General features: G+C 43.8%; 1 protein-coding gene across 1 annotated transcript in view; it reads right to left on the reverse strand.

The window, feature by feature from the left end:
• LOC125759949 (uncharacterized) overlaps positions 1-26,691 on the reverse strand; it is a 31,192-nt gene extending 4,501 nt beyond the window's left edge. Inside the window, exons 1-2 of the mRNA XM_049419480.1 lie at positions 25,924-26,691; positions 21,206-21,422 (exon numbers count right to left, since the gene is read on the reverse strand). Coding sequence (XP_049275437.1) covers positions 21,206-21,422; positions 25,924-26,515 — 809 coding nt within the window. The 5' untranslated portion in view covers positions 26,516-26,691. The remainder of the gene's footprint in view (positions 1-21,205; positions 21,423-25,923) is intronic.
• Positions 26,692-27,152: the final 461 nt, after the last annotated feature.

Consider the following 27,152-nt stretch of genomic DNA (forward strand, 5'->3'; position numbering starts at 1 on the left):
CGTGTATGGCATGCATTTCATGATTTCTATGCTGTTACCTGTAATTAATGTCTGTCATACAGTCATGGCACGCATAACAAATTTTGGTATACATCAAGCAAGCGATATGGCAGCGAACACACCATGAGTGTGGCATCAAAATTATTCCGCACATGACATATAGTGCAAGAGTTTCATTTTGCGACCAGTTGTCTATTTGTGCCATACCGGCATGTCACGATATGTCAATCTTGGTATATACCAATGTGTTGAAACGCCCTCGAGATCCTCATAATTGTGTCATGTAAACCATGACGTACATGATATGCGTATCATTATTGCATGTTAAAATATTTCATTCCTTGTAGTGATATACCCTTGTCACGCCACATTAATTTTGGTATATATCATTTTAATGAAAAGGTCCCGACAGCACCAAGGCCCGGGCATGTAAATAATACCGCAATTAACGGACGTGTCATGGCTTTCATGTTAAGCATGTAATGTATCTTCGCATTATAGTCATGTCACGCCATACTATTTTGGGTATACATCAAGCTAGCGAAACGGCCGCGAGCGCACTATGAGCCTGGCATGTGAAGCCAGCAGTACATGACATGTAGTTCATGATTTCTATGTCAAGACCTGTCATATATGATTATTATACAGCCATGTCAAGCCATAGGAAATTCGGTATGTATCCGTTCATTGAAACGATCGCCATCGCCCCAAGACTGTGTCAGGTAAATCATGACGTACATGATATGCATGTCATGATTTTCCTGTTAGAACCTCTCATTTAGGATTGTTATGCGTTGTTGTCACGCCACATGAAGATTCATATACATCATCTGAACTACACCATCCCTGTACTTTCGGCACTGAGACCAGTTCTCCAGGCCCCGCAAGACGACCCGACGGCTGGCCACCCCGGCTTTAAATTCCAAGCATTTCTTAGCGAACTTTTCCGACTTTGGGCGTATCTATCTATCTATCTATCTATCTATCTATCTATCTATCTATCTATCTATCTATCTATCTATCTATCTATCTATCTATCTATCTATCTATCTATCTATCTATCTATCTATCTATCTATCTATCTATCTATCTATCTATCTGTCTGTCTGTCTGTCTGTCTGTCTGTCTGTCTGTCTATCTATCTATCTATCTATCTATCTATCTATCTATCTATCTATCTATCTATCTATCTATCTATCTATCTATCTATCTATCTATCTATCTAGCCGCCAATGACTTCGTGCTCTCCTGGCCAATTTCGCTATTGGGATGTGTCCCAAATTTGGTATAGTATAACATGGCCGTATGACGAAGATAAATGGGGGGTCCTGGCATGAAAATTGTGATATGCATGTCGGGAACGGCATGGTGTACATGTCACGGTATTTGCTCTTGCGGCCGTTTCGTTAACTTGATATATACCAAAATTAGTATGGCGTCACGAGAGTGTATGACAATGATAAGAGACCGGTCCTATCGTGCAAATCATGACACGAATTTAACGTTCAGCGTAATTTACACGGCATGGTATCGAGGCGCTCGCGGCCGTTTAGTTAGATGGATATACGCCAAAGGTGGTACGACGAGGCATTTCTGTATGGCGAACATAAATGACAGGATGTAACATGAAAACCATGATATGCATGTCAGACATACATATCCCGCTCATGGTGCACTTGAGGCCGTTTCGCTATCGTGACATGTAGTAGATTTGGTATTGCATGTCGTGACTGTATGAAAACCATAAATAACCGGTGGTAACACGAAAATGATGAAATGCATGTCAAGGCTGTGGCAGAAGCTGGACACATACGGCAACACTGATATCGCTCGACGCGACTGTATGATGAACAGAAATGGCAGGTAGTAATATGACAATGATGACATTCATTTCATGCAAGTCATCAAAGAGAACACGCGAGCGGATGGCCTGCGCTCTCCGGCGGCTTCTTGCAGCGCCTTCAAGCTGGAACCAGAGCAACCGCAGTCTCTTTTCGCGTCATCTAGTGGCGAGCAAAACAACAGTCATGCGTGATATGTAACCGCCTGCAAGATTGCAGCGCCTTCCCCTTCTCTAAATCAGCTGAAGCGTAACGCGTGGAAACCAAGCGCCAGAGCTTCGCCGTTTCGAGTGCGCTCGCTTGCCAAGCGTATTTACAAGCAGCGGATGACACGCCGCTGGCCCGGCCGCTTGGCTAATTGCCTTGAAAGGGGAAGGTGCTGTAATATTGCAGCTGGTTGCATATCACGCATGACCGTTCTTTTGCTCGTCATTAGATGACGCGACAAGAGACTGTGGTTGCTTTCACTCCCGCTTGAAGGCGCTCCAAGCAGCCGCCGTAGCGCGCAGGCCATCCGCCCGCATGTTCCCTTTCATAAAAATAGACAGCGCACAGCACGATTTACATGTCACGCTCATGCTGCGCTCGCGGCCGTTTAATCCAGCCTAATATGCACCAAAACTGGCATTGCGTGATGTGACTGTATGACAAACATAATTGACAGGTGGGAACATCAAAATCATGATATCATTTCATGTACACCATGATTTACATACCACCATCATGGTGCGCTCGCGGTGGGTTCGCTAGCCTGGTATACCCCAAAATTGGTATTTGGTGACGTGATTGTATGACGAACATAAATGGCAAGCGATAATACGAAAAACATGACATTCATGTCGTGGACGGCGTGATTTACATGCCAAACTCCTGGTGCGCTCGCGGCCGTTTCACTAGCTAGTATACCCCAATATTGGTATTTCGTGACGTGGCTGTATGACGAACATAAATGACAGTTGATAATATAAATATCATGACATGCATGCCGTGTAGGGCTTGATTTACATGCCACACTTATAGCCTGCTCGCGGCTGTTTCGCTACCTTGACACACACTAAGATTGGTATCGCGCAACGCGACTTATGATAGACATTATGGGCAGGTGGTGACATGTCAACGATGACATACTTTTCATATACAGCATGATATACGTACTACGCTTATGGTGTGCTCGCGGCCGTTTTCCTAGCTTTATATACACGAAACGTGTGACGTGACTGTATGACTGTGATTTTTTTCTGTTAACAACAGCTCTCTAAGACTGAGTGTCGCAGATCTTTATCAACGACAAATCCGTTGGTTTCACACACACCACACAAAACTTTTAATGAGAAACTAAAGAAAAATAACTACACACAGGTAAACGCTTATTAAAATTTCAATGAACAGCTTCAAACACTCTTAACAACAAACAAAATGCGAGTTCAAAGACGTAAACTATAGATTCTAGTTCTGACGCAGCTGAGCGCAGGAGCAGTGAAAAATTCGAGTTCGGTCTCACTAACCAGTGGAGGCTTGACTGGTTGAGTTGGCGGGTGTGGCTGGCGTTGACGAGGGAACGGTGGCTGCTGGGCGACGCGCTGAGACGACAGGGCAACCTGGCCAGGCAGCTGGACGCACAGCTCGGGCCCGTAGCCCAACTGCTGCTGCTACGTTGCTTGCCGGCACCCGAGTCCGCAGGCCGTGGGCAGGAGTTCGCGTACCATGGCTATGGTGTCCTCGCTCGGGAACGCGACGGCAGGAGGATAGAGCCGGTTGAAGTCCTCGAGGCTCGGGTCCGAAACCCGACGGCCTGTGTTCAGCGCCAGGTCTGGTGACAACCTTCTCCATGTATCATTCCCTTCGAACTCCCAATCCTCTTCTGACGCCAGGCTTTTTCTTGAACTCCGGCCCACTTGCCCCGTCCTCGTAGTCGATGCTAAAGTTTCGTGGCGCCAAACGATTGGCCCCTGGAATCTCCGTGGTGACTTCCCATTGGGCGACTTGCACGTCGAACCTTTCGCCACGCGCTCTCGTGCTGGACGCTGGTTCGACGTCGTAGTCTTCATCCTTTATTTGGCCACCGTTTGCGCGCGCTCTTCTTCTTCTTTTCATGTTGCGCACTTTTGAAAAGCGCACACTTGAAGCGCGCACCGCACATGACAATGACGAACACAAATGACAGGTGTCAGCAAACAAATCCTATTATGTATGTCGTGTACGGCATGATTTACATGACACTGTCTTGGTGCACTTCCGCGTATGGCAATTGGTATGGCATCACTTGAGTGCGTGGCAAACATGAGTGACAAGTCATGCATTGTATAAACCAGAATATACGTTTCACTTTATAAGTGATTGTACATGCATACATGCATGACATTTATGGGGCATATAGTGAAGTAGATGTCACGACATGTGTGACCTCATTTTCCTCAAAGAGGAACAAGGGGATGTGTGCAGCTCTCTGCTGGCTGCTTCGCAATACATCGATTCCCACAGTGTGTGGATCTGTCGGATTTTTAAATGCGAAGAATTTCTTCGTGAACCTTTGGCACTTTGAGTGTTCCTATCTATCTATCTATCTATCTATCTATCTATCTATCTATCTATCTATCTATCTATCTATCTATCTATCTATCTATCTATCTATCTATCTATCTATCTATCTATCTATCTATCTATCTATCTATCTATCTATCTATCTATCTATCTATCTATCTATCTATCTATCTATCTATCTATCTAGCCGCCTACGTTTTGGTGCTCTAATGATAGCCTCCTTAGCTCGGTGTAGACCAAAATTGGAAATTGACATGGGAGGGTAATAGGATTTGACATATGACTGTCGGGCCGTGACATGAATAACGTAAAAACCCGTTTCTCTCGGGCTGCGGTCCACTGGAATGCGTGAAAAGTGACTGACAGTTTATATCTACATAGGAACGGCGAGAATAGACATGTGCAATTCAAAGGCGAGTGCGTTAAGAGAAACCGACATCAGCAGCGACATCTTTCAACGCGTACTACAAGCGGGAGAGACTTCGAGGCTGAGGCGCCAAAACATTTTGCCACTATCGCAGAAAGCGTGCAATGAGAGATAGTAGTCTGCCGCGCTTGGGGTCCAGTTTACAGACCTCTATTTTCTTTCACATGTGCCCGGGATCAAGGCGAAACTCAGCGTACACTTGCGCGTGCGCGAGAAACCACGTGGTTAGGGGAGAAACGTTTACCATTTGCGACTGCCGCAAGAGGGCGCGATTTGTAAAGCTTGCACAAAGATGAAGTCGCGGCTTCGAAGGACCAGCGCAGCGCATTGTATTGTTCCTGCTCATTTTTCTTTGGTGTGTCATTTCGAGCAGTTGCGATCTTGGGTAAAAATAATGTATTTGAATCATACATAGTCATCTTAAAAGTTATAGTTGGTTATAAAACGCGTCTTGTTCACGCTCAACCAGTGGTACAGCTGCGAAAAACAACAAAGCTGGCGTGGTTGTTTATCGTTGAGCACAACATTTTAGCACGAAAGTGTTTTGTGCCGGGGTCGTGCTACACTGTCCTAGCCACTGAAAGATATCTAACCTCGCGACTTCATCTCGAGTCATTACTAATCCAAACCACTGATACCACTCTAAATCACAATGACGGCACCCTTCCTTCTGTTTACGCACGCTGTTTGCGCCATCTATTTGCACGTACATAGTCAACCCGCGTTCTCTAGTTGCTTCATTTGTGAACAAGGCCCCCGTACGGGAGCCGGAACGTCTTTGTTATTATTTTTTAAGGTTTTGTCGGCGTCTTCTTACTTTTGACCATGATTGTTCCCGACCACACGAGTTTTCGTCGAACTCTTGATTTCATTAAGATAGTGAATGCGTAACGCGGTGAATGTCCTTTATGTGTCACAGTGACTCGGTGGTTCAATGAGTTTAAAATGTGGCCGTTTCACGTGGAAGGCGACCCAAGGTCAGGGCGGCCGACCACTTCAACCGATTTGGACAATTCAGCCTCTACAGAGAGCCTTATCTTGAATCATTCCGAATCAAGGTGTCCGAATTAGGACAATTTAACATATTTTATGTTAGTACGTTTACTATCTCCCACAATGTTTTGGATATGTTCAAGGTCTCGGCGCGATGGGTGTCACGAAACGTGTCAGCGCAAGGTGGGCTTCATTTGTGAACAAGGCCTCCGTACGGGAGCCGGAACGTCTTTGTTATTATTTTTTAAGGTTTTGTCGGCGTCTTCTTACTTTTGACCATGATTGTTCCAGACCACACGAGTTTTCGTCGAACTCTTGATTTCATTAAGATAGTGAATGCGTAACGCGGTGAATGTCCTTTATGTGTCACAGTGACTCGGTGGTTCAATGAGTTTAAAATGTGGCCGTTTCACGTGGAAGACGACCCAAGGTCAGGGCGGCCGACCACTTCAACCGATTTGGACAATTCAGCCTCTACAGAGAGCCTTATCTTGAATCATTCCGAATCAAGGTGTCCGAATTAGGACAATTGAACATATTTTATGATGGTACTTTTACTATCTCCCACAATGTTTTGGATATGTTCAAGGTCTCGGCGCGATAGGTGTCACGAAACGTGTCAGCGCAAGGTGGGCAACATCGCGTTAATCAAGGGAATTTTCGCACCTCTATTCAAGCGCTCCAGAAGACTTTCTCTCCCGCCTTTTGACTGGGGATGAGACGTTGCTCTATTAGTGGGACGTAGAAACAGAACACCGGTCGATGAAATGGAGGCATCCGGGCTCCTCTCCCCGAGAAATTTCAAGACCCATGTTCAGGGAAGAAAGTCATGGTGGCACTGTTCTAGGACGCAAAGGGGATCCTGCTTTGAGTATCATGAAAAGAGTATGGCAGGTACAGGCGAATACTACGCCAACGTTCTTCGAAAACTGCGTAAGGCCATCGCTGAAAAACACCGCGGATTAGCGGCAAGGGGTTTCCTTCTCCTGCACAACAACGGCCCGGTTCACAAGTTTCGTGTTGCCCAGGCTGACATTTGAGAGTTTGGTTTCGAATAGCTGAACCACTCACCTCACAATGCTCACCTGGCCCCGAGTGACTTTTGTCTGCTTCTGATTTTTTACAAATGCATCAAGGGAACCAGGTTTGATTACTTGAACTCACTTCGAATTCCGGCAGAGTGGCTTGGCAACCAGGAAGAAAGTTTTTTTGCAGGATATCAAAAGCCTTCCGGAAAAATCAGTGAAGTGCATTAGTCTGCCGGGAGATTGTGTTGGAAAATAATTTTTTTTCTAAGCTCCGGCAGTTTTCCTGATATGAGAGTTGAAAACTTTTCGATCACCCCTGGTATCTAAAAGTCTACCACGGCTCTCGTAGCTTGGGATATTTCACAAAAATAAATGAGGCTTAGCAGCATTTCAATACGTGAACGCCCGTAAAGGATCCGGTATAATCACGCATTAATAGCGCAAGCGTAGACGCGGGTAGTTTCGTAGACTGTGAAAGGAAATCAATCGACGTAGGCGTTCATGCACCAGTTTTGCTTACCTTTGTATGGCTGGGTCAGCATTTTAAGTGCAGGTTTTAATTGCCAGTTGTTGTCGGTTACGTTGAGGAGCTCCGCTCTCTGACTACTTGAACTCCTTCAATGAGAATGGTTATGTGTTAGGTGAGGTAACAAAAATAAATAAGGTCAATTACTTTTCTAAGTTGTTTCACTGAAACATGTCAAAGGAAAGCAGAACAATACGTTTTGAATTCAGGCTCAATGCACCCTAAATTGATGAGTTTTTTTAAAACAAAAACCAACGTGTGCATCTCGTAACCCGTAGCGTAGGTAGCCGATGGTGCGCGAGGACGATGAAATAAATATTAAATCTCCAGAAGTGCTGTCGAAGCCGGCACGGTGCCATGTGGCGTGGTGACATTAACAAAATCTCAGGATCAACACCGAATCAACTAGCACATAATAGGATATACCTGGCATCATTGCGAGATGCCTTCGTCCTGCAACGGGCCTAGAATAGTATGACGTTGATCATCAGGATGGTCGGGAATAAACAGGTGGTGATGGTGGCGCTCTTTATTTACTCATCCGAACTTTCAATTGAGCATAAGAGTTGGTGAATGAAGAAATGCTTCTTAGCGTCCCTTTACGTCAGCAAATGCGCATGCAAGACAGATTTACAAGCCAATGTCAGTTGCATGGTGAGGCGATAGAAAGGCGCGATGCCTTCTCTCCGTGTTGTATTAAACGCAAACTATTTCTTTGCAAACGTCAGGCACTTTGGTTGTTTCTTTCAACGTATCTATCTATCTATCTATCTATCTATCTATCTATCTATCTATCTATCTATCTATCTATCTATCTATCTATCTATCTATCTATCTATCTATCTATCTATCTATCTATCTATCTTTTACAACCGCCACGTCTGGGCGCTCTCCTGGGCGTCTCCATAATTGTAATATGGCGAACACGATTCACCGGTTACGACATGAAAAGTCGGCAGATGCCACGTACCGTGGAAATCGATGTTATGCGAGGCATGACGGGGAAATAACTGTGGCGTAAACATGACGGAATGACGTTAGGGAATTGTGCAAACAGTATACGCACACATATGTTGAAGAGTTGCACATGTGTTATATAGCCACTTTAAAGTTGCGCAACGATGCCAACAGCAACGTGGGCGTTATCAATATCAGATGCGGTAAGCTCATTTGTAGTACTTATTTTCTTCAATACTGGATAGCACGAATTCGAACAGGACAAAGAAGGAACAAAGATGCACAGGACAGGCGCTTCTCCAAACTAAGCTTTATTCAGAAAAATTTCTCTAGATATATACACAACCGAGTGGCGCGCGTAGGCGCACTGCACGTGCGTTATTCAAAGTCCCAATTGTTACAGTTCTTATGCCTGTACTTCCCCGTTATGACGGACAACGCACACACATTTCACGAGCTCTTGTGCATGTGCGGAAGGCGTTCTGGATAATTCTTGTACAAGGTCATCATCACCGTGATCAGTGAGCACCAGCAGCTGTAGCGTACTTGTTATCGAATCCGTTCTTGATGGCAGCTACGAGGGGTCTATACTCCGTTTCATACATCAGGTGCAACGCTGTGGAAGCTATGCAAGTAGTTCGGCCAGCAAAATGTGTATATCCGCGTGTCTTTTGCTTGGCCTCCGCGATTAGTTCCTGCAGCGCGCTGCCAGTGCCAATCGCGGAGGCCACGATACCCAAAAAGAAAGAGACGCTAAGCGATGCAGAACAAACTATCGACAGTACTGTAAATAACGGGGTACGTTTATTTCTTGGGCACACATCACCTTCTTTTATTATAAAGCCTAAGGCGGGAAACAAAATCACATTACGGGTGGTAAATTCAGTGAACTGTTTCTTCGCGCAAAGGCATCTACGGCAAGACGTCCCCAGTCAAAAATTCCCTCAAGGCGTTCTTGTTGGAATTTGAAGGTCCCACAGGAATTCTTGTGCGTCCCTCAAAATATATTGTTGGCGGCTTGCAACAACGAAAATATTTTGTATGCCACACAAGACTTTTGTGGGGCCACCTTCAACACCAACAAATGACTTCAGTGCCCCACAAGATTTTTTGTGGGACCACCTTCTACCCCAACAAATGTTTTCAGGACCCACAAGACTTTTTGTAGGGTCTCTTCCAACACCATCAAATGTACTCAGTGCCACACAAAACTTTTTGTGGGGCCGCCTCCAACGCCAAGAAGCGTCTTCACTGCCTCACAAGACTTCTTGTGGGTCCGCCTCCAACACCAAGAAATGTCAATGACCCGCGGGAGTTTTTGTGGGAACTGCCTGAATTTGTTCTACCTAAAATTTCAACTAGAAAATGATTATTAAATACGCCACGGCTACGTACCACGACCGCGATGCGATTGGTGCACTTGTCCGCGTTAGTCACCTGTATAGCTGAGTAATTTTTCATTTGTTAAAGAACATTTACGGCCGCAGACCGTATGCCACTACGAAAGCAAAACCCGCTGGAGTTCGTCGCGCGCAGTATGCATCGATGGCAACATGCAAAATGGGCTATATAAATGGTATCCGTGCACTTTTCGAAAGACAATGAAAAGCGCAGCAACGAGGTGCAAGGCGCTACGCGGTGTAGTACTAGTACGCTTACGAGGCTTAACACCGAAATCGACTGCAGCTCAACGCGTGCGCACCTCGATTGTGTTTTTAATCCTCGTGCACACAATGAGTTCTAATATTCACTCGATCATGTGATAAAACTGACCATCAAATCTTTTCCGTGTGCTCAAAAACGTTGACGACGTCGATCCATACGTTCGGCGAAGCGGCTCGGTATGGGTGCATGACGTCGCACCCAGCCAGCAAAGGCTGCCGGACGAGCTCGGCACCAATTGCCAAAGCATCGTGATACCAAATGTGTAGATCTGTTCTAAAAATGCTATGCTGGTACATAGCATGCTACACTGAGCTCATGCTACAAAATGCTACACTGAGCTCATGTACCAATCGACGTGCAAGCGGCGGCTACAATTCACATGGTGCGGCTGGCTTAATTCACAGCTACCTGCGCGTGGTCATTGTTCATTTAAAATAAACGCAACCGCGAAATGCTTGATGAGTGCATGAAGCGCGCACTTATATTCCCACTAATTAGTGCTTCACTAAGATTTCGTTTAGCACTTAGTCTGGTCCCCAATTAATTCAAGTCTTCAAGTGTTATTTTGCGAGTTATACTACCAACGACCCAACATGTATATGTTCAGCACTGCAAGACAAAACATTCTGGAATATTATTGTAGTGAACAAGTCAATTCAGTAATATAATTCAGCTCTTCCATAATTTATGCTGCAAATGTGTTGCATGCAACAAATATGATTTGACTGAACGGTAATTTTCTTAATGACAGTTTGAAGTAACTATCTAGAGAATATAGAGCTCAATTTTCATCCCATTGCAGCATCTGTCCTTGAGACTGTGTTTGATAAAAACTGGACTATTTAGAGACAATAGAGACATATTACACTACGTGAGAAGTTTAACCCACAAAGAACTGCATACATGTGCGAGTCAGTTACCTTCATAAGTATCCTATGGTGTGTCTGTTACAATTTTACCGAACGAAATTAGACCATTGTTATGGGTATAGTGTCTTCCGCCAATGTTGTTTCATATTCTGTACGGTGTATAACTTACGATTCAAGGAAAATAGATGTTGTTTTGGCGGAAAAGTGACTAACAAGTATTTTACTCCAGCTCTTAAGAACTGCTGTGCATGCGTACTTCATTATCTAAAGATGTCCCAATGAATCAGAGCACTTCTTCGAATTTAGTTTTTCCAGCGAACGTAACCACGGCGGGTGCTGGAACAGGCACATCTAAATTTTCAGAAATGTTTTTATATTGCTCTTGCATATCATTAGCTTGGACGAAATTGGAAATGTCCAGAAAATATACTAAATGTGGTCTCGGGAATCAACACAGCTTAGAAAGAGTGAAAGAAAGTAGTTTACAAAGAGAGAGAAAAGCAACTGCCTTCTTGACTGGTGCTACTTTTACACAGCTCTGAACACAGACATAGGCAGGATAGCAGCTCGGTCAACTGCACCACTATGTGCTTCTGTTTCAGCTTGTTTATATGTAGCTATTTCAGGAAAATACACGCCAAATAACCGCTGTATGGTGCTGTGCAAACTGTGTAAATGAACAGTTCCAGCAGTGAAATGCGTAATTATCTCACAAATGCAGGCAAACAGCTGCCATGCCTATCATCGAGCTGTTCACTAATTTTAACATTAATTGCGCACAAAGTGCACATACATTACAAGAATTTTCACAATAAAGAACAACACTATTGTTTTGCCGGCCACCGGCTAAAGGAAATGCTTGCAATGCAAGCGTGGCTAGCCTGTGAAGTGGACCACAGTGCGCAGTGCAGACTGTTTGCACGCATTTTGCCATAACTTTAACACTTAAGTACCACAGCGTTGTTTCACCATTCATCCGCTAAAGAAAATGCCAACAGCATTAACAGAGTACTAGAATGCTGGGTGGCTCTGTTGATCTTATGCTCACATTCACAGGAGCCTGTAAACTTAGAATGCTAGCTGGCTCTGCTGATCTTTTATTCACACTCACATGAACTTTTCAACACTAAAGTAGAGCATTGTTTCACAGACCAATTGCATGCTATGTTTAATAATGTGTGCTGTGCACACAAGGCTTCATAACATGTTTATCAGGTGAATTACAATGCATTTGTAATAAGCTACATGACTTGCCTAAACCAGGGACATGCAACCAGAAATAGTGAAAAAGAAAGATAATTAACAAAGAGAGAGAAAGCAACTGCCTATTTAACTGGTGCTACTTTTAAACGGACATTGGCAGGAATTAGCAGCTAGGTCAACTGCCCTACCAGTGCTTCTGTTTCAGCCAGGCGCTTTCTTTCAAGTTTTCCTGGTTGTATCTTGCCTTCTAAAATTATGTGTTTTTGTATGCCGACATATTCCGTGAAATAATCTGTTCTCAAGCTTTCTTTTTACACACTTGCTCTCAGGAATGTAGAAAAGTGCAAAACTTTTTTTTATTTCATGATGTCCAACGCACTCTGTTACAGGATATTACACTGATAAACACGTACCATATTCAAGTAAGATAGACAAAACAACAAGAAAGCAACCATACTCCACATACACATTAGCAAAGCATTTCAGGAAAAAAGATAAATTGCTAGATGTCACATAAGCTGAAGAAGTGTTTAAAATAACAATTCACAGTTTATTAGCAGTGATAAAATGAGACACATGCAAACAGGTTTTTGAAATTCATTAGAGTCGTATTTTGTTACAATGCCAGAGGGTAGGTTGATCCACTCAGCCTCCGTGACGAGACGAGGTATCAATCCCTTCATCTAGGGACAATGAATGGTCGTAAGCGCTTGTTCAATGGAGCAGGCACAGATGACATCATTCACAGGAAATCCAAGCTGAGGGTCATGGGAACACTTCTCAATGATGGCAAAGTGGACCAAAATAATACAATCAGCAACACAAACTCAGGCAGTGCACCTCTCTAGAATGAGAGTTTGCGACAGGAGGTGCCAGCATTTTATACAGACGGTGTCAGATTTGCAGTCATTAAAGAAAGAAATTAAAGGGCACAGTTAGTGTCACCATCAACCATTAACATCGTCTAACTGGCTTCATCACACTGTTAACATAAAAAAATCTTGAGGAGGAAGTCAGTACTGCAGCGTCACCTCGGGCAACTGCACCTTTTAGTTTTCCGGATAAGCACGCACAGAGTTCAATGCGAGCGACAGTTAGCACATCGGGGGGGGGGGGCGAACGAGACTATTGTCAACAGCCTTGACATGGCAGCCTTAAAGCAAGAGCGACTGCTGTCTACGTAGCAAAAGAAAGTGGCTGTTGAACCTTGCTAGACGTTTGGGAAAGAGGGCTCGGTTGGAGACACAAAGCGGTTGCTTCCCTGTCAATGGTAGAGGGCAGACGATGTTCAGTGTGGCAAAAACCAGTGCGTATCACAGCAACAGCATTCTTGGCCAAAACAACAGTGAGAACTAATTGGGCAATTGTTGATGAAGTTTCCTGCGGGCTCACCACAGTGCACACAAAGTGAATGCCTATGTTGGCGAAATCCTGAAGGTCAATGGCTTAAAGCATTGGAGCATTGACTGCAGTCGAATCACTTGCACCGGTGTAAGCTGTGGAAAGACTATGGCTTCAAGTTCATGGTGTACGATTCAAGTCACCTTGTCCGACAAACTGGAGCTGGCGGTTGTATCCTTGCGTGGCCTACAAAGGAGGCTGCTGAAGCCGTGTTGGGAAGCCAGGAAAACATGCTATCAATGCACCAACTCTTAGCCTGCTCAAAATGCTGGCTCTCCTTCATAATGGTGCCAGCAATCCTTCAAAGACACGCTCAACCTCATGGCCCTCTGGCATATTGGCATTGACCTCGCAGGTTGCGACACAGTACTAGTACATATTCTACGTATAGCATGTAGGTGTCCTCATCCGAGATGCGAGCATTTTGTTCCCTTCATACCTTGCAGCTCCACCGAATGTGATGGAGACGAGAGGTGAATGTAATGGATATTTACAAGCATATTGACATAGCTATAAATTATCATCATAAAAACGCCAGAAGAAGAGAGAAGACTTCTCCCTGGCGTGAGCGCGTGCTACTTCAATTCTAAATAAACCGTCTTGGTTCGAAGCAGTCACTGGTCTTGATAGTCTTATCAAACGGTGCCGTGACCAGGATACTACCTCCCCGCCGGCAAAAAAGGTCGACGTGCCATGAAGCAGCAGAGGAGCAGAGGATCACAGAGGAACAGAGGAGAGGAACAGAGGAGCAGATGATTGACCTGGATTGAGCGACGAGAGCACGGTGGACAGCATAAGCATTGGAACAGATGACTGACAAGTGAGGCGTCATTGTTACCTGCCCAGAAATGAGCAAGGAAGTCATAACGAAGAAAAGGAAGGCGCTTTGCTCTCAGATCACGCAGCTGATCAACGCTGCAGAGCAGAAAATTAATTATGGAGCTAACCGGGAGCAGCTGCTCACAATGCAGGTGCATATTAAAGGAATAAGCGAGAGCCTCAAGAGCGTAAACGAGCAAATGGAAAAGTTCCTAACCGAAGAGGGTGCCGAAGCTGAGTTCGAAGGAGTAATAGAGTATGACATGAAAATAACGACGATCTTGTCTACAATAAAATTCAGACTTCGAGAGCCAGCGCAATCGGATTCAAACGATAGGATAAGACAGGCGACGCCGCCAAGTACAGGGCAAGGCGCGACGAAGCTAGTTAAGCTACCAAAGTTTGAAATGATAAAGTTCGGCGGGAAAGCTTTGAAGTGGAACCGATTTTGGGCTCAGTACGAGTCGGCAGTTCACGTGAGACTGAACATGAGCAAGGGACAGAAATTGAATTACTTGTTAACCGGAAAGGTGGTGGCTGCAGTACTCGGCAGAGGATAATTATGATGAAGCAATCAAAATACTGCAAACAACGCTCAGAAATTGCGAGCATTCCATAGAGACTCATATGAACGAGCTTTTGAGTTTAGAGAAAGTGAGGTCTGCTCAAGATATTGATGACCTAACTAGGCTTGTGATGAGAGTGCAAGTTAACATATTGGCACTTAAATCACTTAAAGTGGAAACCGAGAGCTACGTGCCGATGTTATTGCCAGTGCTGAAAATAGCAATAACACCAAAATTATCAGTGCAGTTTATGCCAAAGGAAGCTATGACAAGCAGCCCAGCTTCGGAAGACGGTGCCCAAAGCAACCCTACAGGAAAATCGTGTGAGGAAAAGCTGAACAAGCTTCTGATATTCTTGAAAGAACAAGCAGCTTTTTGGGAGGAAACGCAACGTGAACAAGAGTAGATAACTGCAAAACAACGGGATAACAGCCGACAGATACGCACAACTTCAAGCTTCTATAGCTCAGCGGACAGAACCTGCTTATTCTGTAAGCAGAAACGCCATGTAACTGAAGACTGTCGTAGGAGCATTCTAAGTGATGAAAAGAAAGATATGCTTACCGAAAATAGAGCACGCTTCAGATGCACACAACCAAACCACGCTGCATGTATTTGCAAAGCACAAGTGAAATGCAAGCAATGCAAAGCAGGGCGTGCTACATCAGTGTGTAGAACTGTGAAAAAAGCAAGAACAAAACTCGTCGCAATGGAAGCCGAAGCGACAACATCTACGCTACACGCTACTGAAAATCTGAAGCATAATTTTGTGCTGTTGCAGACGGCTGTCGCATGCACAGAAGGAGAAAAATGTTGCAGACATTGCCTTTTGCTATTGGGCAGCGGCAGTCAGCGTTCACTCACTGAAGCCAGATTAGTAAAAGAAATAGGTGTGAAGGTGTTGCGACAAGAAAGGCTGACGATTGGTTCATTCGGAGGAGACGAAAAGGTCAAGTTAATCAAACGTTGTGCAAGTGACTATAGCACAATGAGAAACAAAAACAACTACGGTGATCGAAGCATTACAAGTCGATGTGATCTCGCACAGCTGTATACCCGCTCCAAGTCAGAAACTAAGCCAGAAAATGAAGCAGCTGAAGATGCAAGTAGCTGATGACAGGACCGAGACGAATTCAACAGACTCCGTAGGACTACCCATCGGCTCAGATTATTATTGGGAGTTCTTCACTGGTAGAACCCAAAGGATCGAGGGCCAACTGATGGCTGTCGAGACAACACTGGGATGGGTTCTGCAAAATCTGTCAGAGCAAAGCAAGACAAGACTGCCCCAAAATCAAGAAGTCATGGTTCTGAAGGTTGAAGCTGCAGAAACAGAACTTCGGCAAGAAGTACAAAATTTTTGGAGCCTGAGTCAATGGGGATCACAAGAAACAGTTTGGATGCTGCAGTCAATATAATCGTCGAGGAATTAGAAAATTATGACAAAATGTTAACAGCACGTAGAGCGATTAGGAAAGGACGAGACAACAGAGGGCAAGAGCGCTGACTTCCAGCGCTCTTTGCCTCTGTTGTTTTGTCCTTTCCTAATCGTTCTCTGCGCTGTTAACATTTTGAAATAAATCCCCACCAACTCGCCCAAGCGCAAACCCTTTCAAAATATGACGCAACAGAATGGTCGCTATCAAGTCAGCTCACCATGGAACCAGAACATCAACTTGGCAAGCAACAAGGAAAATGCCAAGAAAAGACTACAGCAGTTGAAGGCTGCAGAAAAACGAAGACGTGCTGCGTCGCTACGACAAAGCTATAACAGAGTATATGAAATTGAGAGTCACAGATGAGGTTCAAGAATCATCAGAACCGCAAAATGCACTTTGTTATTACATGCCACATCAGGCGGTCATTCGAGAGGACTGAACCACAACAAAAGTTCGAGTAGAGTTTGACGCCTCGTCACACTCTCAAAAAGGCATGTCCTTAAACGACAATCTGGAGGCAGGACCCAATTTGAATGAGGACATGCTGTCGCTGTTGATAAATTTTCGAAAAGAAAAAGTGGCAGTAGTAGGAGATGTAAAAAAGACATATCTACAAATTTCTATACGCGAAGAGGATAGAGATGTGACGAGATTTCTGTGGTGGAAGCATGACACAGAGGGAAAAATACTGAATCGAGTACAAACCTGGCGCTTGACAAGGGTAACCTTCGGCACAACACTGAGCACATTTCTTCTGGCAGCTACCATAAAGCACCATTTGAGACAAGTGGCTGACCTGTTTCCGGATACGACAAAGACACTGCAGAAAGCAATCTATGTGGATGATGTCATTTTGGGGGCAGCAGCGCTTGATGATGCAGTCAAGTTGTACAAAGAGGCAAAGCAAGTGTTCAGAGAGGCAGCAATGACCTTAAAAAAATGGACATCCAATTAAGAGAGATTAGAATAACTCATGAAAACTAAAGGGACGACGCCCACATAGAGATACGATCAAAAGGGTACACACTGCTTTTGGGCTTGATATAGAAACACTCAAAGGACACGATTTCTTTCCTTGTTGAAAAGTGGAAGTCATTAACATCTGCAAGATACATAGCCAAAAGGACAGTGTTGCAAGCAACAGCAAAGATATCTGATCCGCTCGGCTTGTTATCATAGTTTACAGTAGGCGCGAAGATAGGCTTGCAGAGACTGTGGAAAATGGACGTCACGTGGGACAACCACCTCCCTTAAGGAGAATGCGACAAGTGGAGGAACCTGATGTCTGAAGCGGAGGCCCTTCATGTTCTAGAAGTTATCTGATGCTACGCCAGCAAGGACCAAATAGTACAAGCATACAAGCTGCATGTCTTCGCCGAAGCGAGCCCATCAGCATACGGAGCGGCAGCATACTTCATAGTAACCTACGACGATGGAAGCAAGGAATCAAGGCTAGTAGCAGCGAAAAGCCGCGTAGCTCCAATTAAAGAGCTATCTTCAGTGCGACTTGGCAGTGGTGGTAGCATCGAGATTGTGCGACTACATCAAAAGTCAATTCAACGAAAGAATTCAGGAAACACACTGCTGGATGGATTCAGTTATTGTACTTCACTGGATCAAGGGAACAAGGAAAAGAGATCCGTTTGTTACCAACAGAATCGCAGAAATTAGAGAGAAAACAATTCAAGCAAGCTGGTCATCAGTTGAAAGTGAAGACAACCGTGCTGATCTGCTTACATGTGGAATAAGTGCAAAGAAAGGCATTGATAAACTCAAGTTATGGTGGCACGGATTCAAATGGGTAACTTTAGTGGAGAATTACTATTCTCACCAATACATTAGGGACAGCTTTCTTCACCTCTTAGTATACAAAGCAATACACTACATAACATGTACTGTACTTAGGTTGACACAGGAATACCCAAAAAGACGACAATGGATTCATGCTGATTTGGCAGGAACATTTCATGGTGCAACATTCTTGCTTTTGATAAATGGATACTCAAAATGGTTGGAAATCATTTAGACGTCACTGACATCAGCAGCAACAATCAAGGTGCTTTGAACACTGTTTGCAAGATACAGATTTCCGGCAAGAGCTGTAACCAATAACGGCAGCGACTTCACTTCTGGGGAATTTCACGATTACAAGCACAGAAACAGAGCTGATTAATCTTCTTCACCACCCATGAAACTGCAAACGAGGCAGCTGAAAACTTAGCAGCCACATTTAACGGACCCCTGACGCCAAATTTGGAAACTCAAGATAGTCCTGCATGCGAGGGCACATCTGACTGATTATGAGTAACGAATGTTGCCCTTAAGATATTTTACTTTGGTTTTAAAGTAAGTCAGAGTGCTCATCTGAGTTTTCGGCACCTCGTGTGATCACCATTAGTATGATGTAGACAGACTTTCCTATTGACGTTCCACAAGAAAAGCAAGCTTTGTCGAAGTCACAAAACATTCACGGGGCGCACACAAAGCCACGACTGGCACCCAACGAGGTCTCTCGTTCCTTGCTCCTCCCAGTCTGTTGTTGGGCTGCTGTCAAGGTGACTTTGGCTGCTTATGCCAGGAATGCCTTTATTTTTCCTGCGGGGGGCTTCGATCGTTTCATTCTTCACCGCGCAAAGGTCCCCCGATTTGAAAACTGCGGGTTCTGAAACACCGAAGCTTGAGCGCATGTAGCCTCAGGTGCGCTCCCGCTGTACGGCGCTACTTTCTTACGATTTTAGGCGGGCATTTTGAAGTGGCGTTAAAATTGGTTACAAGTAATGGTGCTAGCATTAATTGTACAATATGGTCGAGCATTTGCGATTCATTTGTGACATTACCAGATGCAAGGCTACAAATTACAGCAAAAAAGTGACAAACTAAAATTTCTCAGGGGTCCTTGAAGGCATCCATCAATTCAAGCCTGATAGTAACTACTATCAACAGCACTTGTTAAATTAATGGTCACCTACAGAACAACACTTCATGTTACTACAGGCAGCACTTTAGCATAAATCATGGCCAGAGAAGATCCCGCACAAGATTCAGCCTCCTAGGACCCTCAGTGCAAGTTGCGCTTTTTCTCTCTCTCTCTTTGTGTGTGTGTGTGTGTGTGTGTGTGTGTGTGTGTGTGTGTGTGTGTGTGTGTGTGTGCGTGCGTGCGCGTGTGACTTCATCGCCATCAGTCTGACAATGCCCACTGCAAGGCAAAGGCATCTCCCATGTTCTGCCAATCAACCCGGTCGTGTGCTTGGTGCTGCCAATTTATACCCGCTAACTTCATAATCTCATCTGCCCACCTAACTTTCTGTATCCCCCTCAAGCATAGCATTCTCTTTCTCTTGGAATCCGACCAGTTACCCTTCATTACCAATGGTTATCTTGCCTATGCGTTACGTTCCCTGTCCATTTCTTCTTGAAGAATTACAGGTCGATCAGCTTACTCTTCAGCGTTTACAAGCTATTTACAAAGATACCGTAAAATCCCGAGCAAGCACTCCCATCCCTGCTTCGAGCGATTTCAAATATGCGGCCCCTTCTCACCTCCCACCATTTCCCGTTTCATTCGCTGTTTTCATTCACCTGATGAGGGCGAATGAAAACAGTGAATGGATGCGTATTCAATAAAGCTTTTGATTATAAGCATGGGTGTGCATTGTTACTCTTAGCAGCTCTTCTGCCCCCGTCTTGATTCAGGACCAAGCAAGCGCCCCCTTCCAAATGTTGTCATATTATCCTTCACCGTAGGGGGGGCGCTTGCTTGGCATTTTACGGTAGTAGCTAACAGAATTAAGCTGTCTGACTCACAGTTGTATAAATATGATAATTACATGACAATCACACTAGTTTCACAATCAACTAGCAGACATCACAATGTCTACTAGTTTTTTTCCAGCCTGTTAGGCAATTCACACAGGTACGACTGCTTACACACTGCAACAAAAACACACTGCAAATCCACTTCTTCAGAACAATACAGAAAATTATTTACAGAAGGAGGTGGAAGCTGGCACTCCAATATATGCGGAACATCAAATGAACTTTGTTTGGTGAGAAGCTGCTGGCAATGGAAGTAAATAGAACCTGCTGTGACATATATCCCTAAAACCAAACAGTAGCTTCCATCAGACATTTTCACATAGCAAGAGCAAGTCTTGCTTGGTGCACTGTATTCCGAGCTGTGAATGGTGATGGTGCCAAGTTGGGCTCGCAAATACTTTGACACTTGAGGGATGCAACCAAGCCAGGAAAGAAAAAAGCCCTTTCACAATCTCTGGCATATCAACAAATGCCTGTGCCAGTCCAAGAGCACATGTTTGAAAGCATTTCTTATAACTACTTTCCAAGTCTTTCTTCGCCGACAGCAGATTAGGCGAAAGCTATATCTGCATAGAAACAGTTCGGCAGGCTTGGTGCATAATGCACCGTTCAGCGATTTCAACTGGCAGCTGCTTAGCTGCGGATACAAGCTGCAGTGCCCTGCCGATTCCGTCCACGAAAGGAGATGTCGACGTACTAAACAAGGGGCCAAACATTCGGGTCGCTTTTGCAAGATGCAATAACTGGTGTACGTTGAAGGCCATGGCATTTTGTCCATAGAGCTTGGTCATTTGCTGAACAAATAACGAAATAAACTTTTCAGCAGAACAAATTTCAGCTTCTAAAACGACGTCCTTGAGCAAAACAAACACAGCCTTCACAAGAAGCGTAAAATGTGCATGAAAAGCTCGTGGCAGTATGTCAGCCAGACAAGGCATGCAGACTGTAAAATAAAAGCCAACAACGCCACTCCGCAGCTTGCCAAAATGCGCGATCAGACAAGGGTCGCCCTGATCTTGAAAAGATGATGGATGGCTTTATCAAGCGCAACCTTGAACCTATCAGCTTCAAATGTATCCCGATGTAACAAGAAGAATTGGCAGCTGAGAGCCACATTTCAGTGACCTGCTTTGTGACACCGTCCAACACGCAATGCATGTAGCCAGGAGGTAGGCCCCACACAAGATTAAAGCCTTGCAGCTTGACAAGAGTTGATGGCCTCTTGATGCCGAAAACTGGTTCGTTCCGACGAACTGCTTCCGCCATGGCTTTTAGCACGCCACTGTGTGTCCTGTCAGCCACTTGGTTGGAGAATGGATACTTCAGAGCACCTGCGGAGCAAATTTTTTTCCTCGTAAGAAGATTCTTGTAGTAATAAACTCTTGCTGGCACATGAAAATTTGCTTCCTCCTCAATGAGATCCGCGAGAGCATCGAAAGCTGATATCAAACGTAATGCTTTTTACATACAGCAATTACTGACTTCAGCTGCTGAAAACGTCATGATAGCCGCATGTTTATTTCCAAGAGAATACGCCGTTAGCCAGTTCTTTTTTTTCTGCGGGCATTCTGTACTTACTAATGATTTTATCATGCAAGTAAATGAACTGCAAGTACATTTTTGTTATCATGCTCTTGTAAGTTGCACTGCAGAGAGAAAAGAGCATGAAGATTTACGCTATATGGTTTGAACTATTTCGGACTACATAACGCAGTAGTAGCCCTGTATTACTGCCCATACAAAGTGGCTTAGAGGTAATAAGTTTCAAAGGATCTTGACCAATTTTTGTGGTACCTGTTTTCTCGAGTGCAACAGGGTGTGTCCAGATAAGGTCAAACACGAGGTCATGGTCACCATTCCCGACATTGATGAAATTTACTGTAGGTCTAGACATTACACACAGAACAATGGTTTCGCAGTTAATATTGCGAAAAAAAATTTTGTTCGCCTGAAAAAAAATGTACAAATTTTTGCCGCAAAAAACACTTTTCCGCCAATTTCGCGATTTCTGAATTTTGAGCGCACCTAAAGGAAAAACGGTGCACTTCTTCGTCAAAATATTTATTCTCCTTAAAGAAGAAGTGAAATACAATCTTATGAGTCTATTATTTTCTTTGCTTGTTGAAGCACTTTTGAAGAAAAAAATCACGAACTTCGCAAATCGCACAAAATACCTGTATTTCAGGAATTTATTGCTGCAAGCAAGTTAAAGTGAGGATAATAAAAATCGGCACATATTAACTTTGACACCTTCGCTCTCTTTTAAAATAATTTGCGTGGTTCTATCGTGCTCCATTGTACTCGATAGTTGGGCTGAAACGTTAGTAATTTACCAAAAACGCCTAAATTTGAAAATTATTTTCTCAAAAAGGCCATTTTTAATTTTTTTAAAAATGCCTCTGATTGAAGTCGAGGACGTCGTCTACCATTCTGCAGAAAAAAACGTTGCATTATTTTGGTTGCTAACAAGTTATAGTGCGTAAAATGTGACCATGCCAGCCTAGCGGCCGCGTCGTTCGTTCAGTGCTGAAACTTGGATATAAGTTGTTAAAAATACTTGTAGGTGACATAATCACAAATCAGCAGCTCCACACCAACAAATCCGCAGCCAGGTTTCATGGTTCAGCAAGCTTTGTCATGCGATCAGCCGCTTGACAAACCCGCAGCAGCGGCCGCTCGATGCTGCGGGCACACACATTACATGAGTGCCGCTTCGACTGCTGATGAGCCCCGCTTGCGCGTCAAACTACGCTCAGAGGGCAAACGAGAGAAGGAATGCATCACTGTGAAAGTTAAAGGCTGTCAAGTGCCAACAAATGTCATAATATGCAATGAAAACTCTGCCGGCAATTTCCGAGTGCGCGCCTCCAGTAGTGCGCTCGTGTGTTGCTTTCTGTCTTCTGATGGCCTACGGATAATTAGGTACATTCTATGAGCAACATGTGACACAAAAGAAAGTCACTGACATCTAAAGAAAGCTGTCATACGTGTTTCCGATGGTCTAACAACTCAAACTGCAGTGCTTCATCTTGTGCCAGAACACTTGTGTCAGCCGGCTGTGAAAAGAAGTGTGTCCTAGTCCTTTGCTTCATTAAATAACTGGTTTTACAATACTGTATTGTAGTGCGTCCGCAGATAGAATATTCAACGCAAGTCGAGCGTTTATCACGATATTTTGCGGCTTCGGGCGTAACAGCAGGGGAAAAAAAATACATGCGTGCTGTATTGAAGGCGTTCACTGGGAAATTGCCGGAAGAGTTTCCGTTGCATATTATGACATTTGTTGGCACTTAACAGCCTTTAACTTTCCCAGTGATGCATTCCTTCTCTCGTTTGCCCTCTGAGCGTAGTTTGACGCGCAAGCGGAGCTCATCCGCAGTCGAAGCGGCACTCGTGTAATGTGAGTGCCCGCAGTATCGAGCGGCCGCTGCTGCGGGTTTGTCAAGCGGCTGATCGCAAGACAAAGCTTGCTCAACCTTGACAGCTGGCTGCGCATTTGTTGGTGTAGAGCTGCTGATTTGTGATTATGTCACGCACAAGTATAATTAACAACTTATATCCGAGTTTCAGCACATAACGAACGACGCGGCCGCTAGGCTGGCCTGGTCACATTTGACGCATTGTAACTGGTTAGCAACCAAAATAATGCAACGTTTCTTTCTGCACAATAGTAGATGACGTCCTTGACTTCAATCAGAGGGATTTAAAAAAAATTAAAAATGGCCTTTTTGAGAAAATTATTTTCAAAGTTTGGCGTTTTTGTTAAATCACTTACATTTCAGCCCAATTATCGCGTAAAACGGAGCGCGCTAAAACCACGCAAATTATTTTAAAAGAGAGCGAAGGTATCAAAGTTATTATGTACCGATTTTTATTACCCTCACTTTAACTTGCTTGCAGCAATAAATTCCTGAAATACAGGTATTTTGTGCGATTTGCCAAGATCGTGATTTTTTTTCTTCAAAAGTTCTTCGACAAGCAAGAAAAATAATAGACTCATAAGATTGTATTTCAGTTGTTCTTTAAGGGGAATAAATATTGTGACGAAGATGTGCACCGTTTTTTCCCTAGGTGCGCTCAAAATTCAAAATCGCGAAATTATCGGAAAAGTGTTTTTTGCGGCCAAAATTTGTATATTTTTTTTCAGGCGAACAAAATTTTTTTTCGCAAAACTAACTGCGAAACCATTGTTTTGTGTGTAATGCCTAGACCTACAGTAAATTTCATCAAAGTCGGGAGTGGTGACCGGGACCTCGTGTTCGATCTTATCTGGACACACCCAACAGAAAGCTTACGAGCCACAGTGTCAAATCATGTAACGGTAACAAGAAAAGTGCAGCTACACATTTATCACGATTTGTCTATCTGCAGCGCCGCTGGAGTCGTACATACAGCACGTGCTGAAAACAGTGGTAGGTGAGCACAATAGCAACTAAACGGCCGCACTGGAAGAAAGCTTATGAGTAAGGCCATTACGCTGTGTTTATCAAGCCTGTGTGTGGCTGCAGTTTGCGTTCATGTGTCGTGGTTCAGTGCGCATGTGCCACAGCTCGACATGGGTTTTCAGTCATAAATACCACAAAGTCAGCTCCTTTTACTGTAATGGCCAATACAACGGCAATTCGAGTGTTTCCTTCATCGAAGAACAGATCTTTCTCACCGAGCAGCTCAATGCACTGTATTTTGTGACTTTCAAATGTAATTCAAAAATACAAAATATATTCCATTCGCAGATATAACATTTAGTCTTTGCTATCACCGGGATCTAACTGCACTGCCTGGCCAACTTGAAATATTTACTTTCAAATGTACAAGGAGATCCCAGGATTTTTTTTATGTATCCTTGTATTGGCCCCTCAACTCTCAACAAATAAAAATAGCTGCACGATCACTTAATACACCTTTATTGTGCTAGTTCACTTCAATTTTCGAATAATGTGCTTTCCAGGTTAATTAAAAGTTCACATATTTGTAAATCTATTAGTCATTACAAGACGGACTATATTATGTGCCACCAGATAATTTACTTTCGTGCAAGAATGATTTTTTACTCTCTGCCCTACTACTTTTCAAAAACTTGACTGTTATTGAGCCAGAGATAAAATAAAGAACAAGTGTTGATGATGCCCCAATAAAGTTCCTTCACTCGCCCACCATAGTATCACAAATTATGACATCTGGTAACAGCAATTAGACTTCTTTACCAGTAAATATGGGCTATATTGTGTTCTTAAAAACCAGACTTCATGCAGCAAGCTCTGAGACAATGCAGCTGCAATATAAAAACAGTATTGTAATACTAGTGATATAAAACTGATGTATGTACTTTTTCGTTTCACTAAAATGCCGAAAATAAAACTCTGACTCTTATTTCCTTTTTTTTTTGAAAAATTGCATGTACCCTCAATAATGGAGAAACGAAGTTCTCAAAGAACAATTATAGTCAATTTAAACCGGAATTGCTGCTTCTTTTTAGTGCACGTTTAGGATTGCACCATAAAAAAGACATGTCTTTTGCTTGGCCATATATATGTGCTTTTACTATTTAGGAAACTCTGTAGACTAACACGACTGTTAAAACTAGTTTCACTTTTAATGGTAATTATGAAGCTAATCAAATACCCAACAAATGCAAGTTCCATTCTTTATGCCGTTGGTTTTGCAGGTAGCTGTATCACAAAATTTTATTAAATATGATAGCCATAATTTAGAATATCTTTAAAAAAATGTAAGCACATCATAAATATAATATCTTGATCATAAGATTAATGCAATGTAAATAAAGCTGATACATTTCAGAAGCTTATAAAAGTCATACAGTCAAAGGCTTACCATCAGTCACTTGGCCTCGCTGCAAGCACCAGCTACATCCAAAGTATCCATTGAACTGTTTGCTGTTCAGGATAGCTGCCCTTGCTGGGGAGTCAACACAACAGGCAACCGCATGTACCGCTGATCTTCCGGTTTTCCCGGCATGCGACCATACAAGTGTTCCAATACTGTTGATTTCTGAGACAAACTGTGCCATGAAGACATCCATGGGTGGGTGTGCTCTGGCAAACCATAGCCCTGTGATCAACACATTTTGCCACCGAATCAAAACAGGCAGTTCATTGACCACCACTTGAATGGGCCAGATTGTGCTCTTGCTGGAGTCAAACACAGGTGCCCCATCACAATTCAACGACAACGTGACATCGCTCCACATCATGTTCATTTGTTTTCTGATGCTTCGATAGAGACTTCCATCTGTTATGTCAGTAAACACACCTGGCACCTGGGATCTGGATGACGATTTCAGCAAATTAGCATGACGAGCTCCACCGACTTGTTTTAGAAGATCAAGCAACTGCTGCTTCAGGTTGAACATTAAAAAAAACTTCCCGAGCTCATCAAGTCTTGAAACCTTTTTTCTGCACGACATGTGGTACAAATCACACTGGACTTGGTTTTGGCATCACAGGATAAGCCAGGTAGTCGTGGCAGTTTTGGCAAAACAAGTGCACCTTTAAGGCCTCTTTTCTGCTTCCCCATAGTTTTCTCAAGGAGTAGGTAGTACAGGGCACAACTTTCACACCAAAGAGTGCATTAATCAGAGTCAGAAGTCCTTGCACACGCATAATACTTGACACGACAGAAATCCGCATACAAAAGCCATCACGCTTAACTGCCCAGAGAAGAACTTTCTCTCATTACAAGTATGCAAATACGATGAAATGTCTCGTTGGCGCTACACCTGACTGTTATGTAAGCTTTGTGTCACCATTATATGGTGGAGGAACAAGTGACAGAGCTATTGTCCAACAGTCTGCAGTGCTAGACTTATTTGAATCTGGAGATGGCATTATGGTTGACAAGGGATTCAAGGTAGACGACCTTCTGCCACTGAGTGTTTCTTGCTTGTAGCACCCCGCTTTCATGGAGCACGACGAGGTCGAGGCCGGTAGGTTGGCGCTGTGTCATACACTCGATGCGGCGGACATACTGTTCCTCTTTAAACATCCAGCTTTTATTAGCTGGCGATGCGACTCGCCGAAATGATTGTCTCTCACGTTGCTCGT

Source organism: Rhipicephalus sanguineus, chromosome 9, assembly GCF_013339695.2.
Source record: "Rhipicephalus sanguineus isolate Rsan-2018 chromosome 9, BIME_Rsan_1.4, whole genome shotgun sequence".
NCBI classification, from domain to species: domain Eukaryota; kingdom Metazoa; phylum Arthropoda; class Arachnida; order Ixodida; family Ixodidae; genus Rhipicephalus; species Rhipicephalus sanguineus.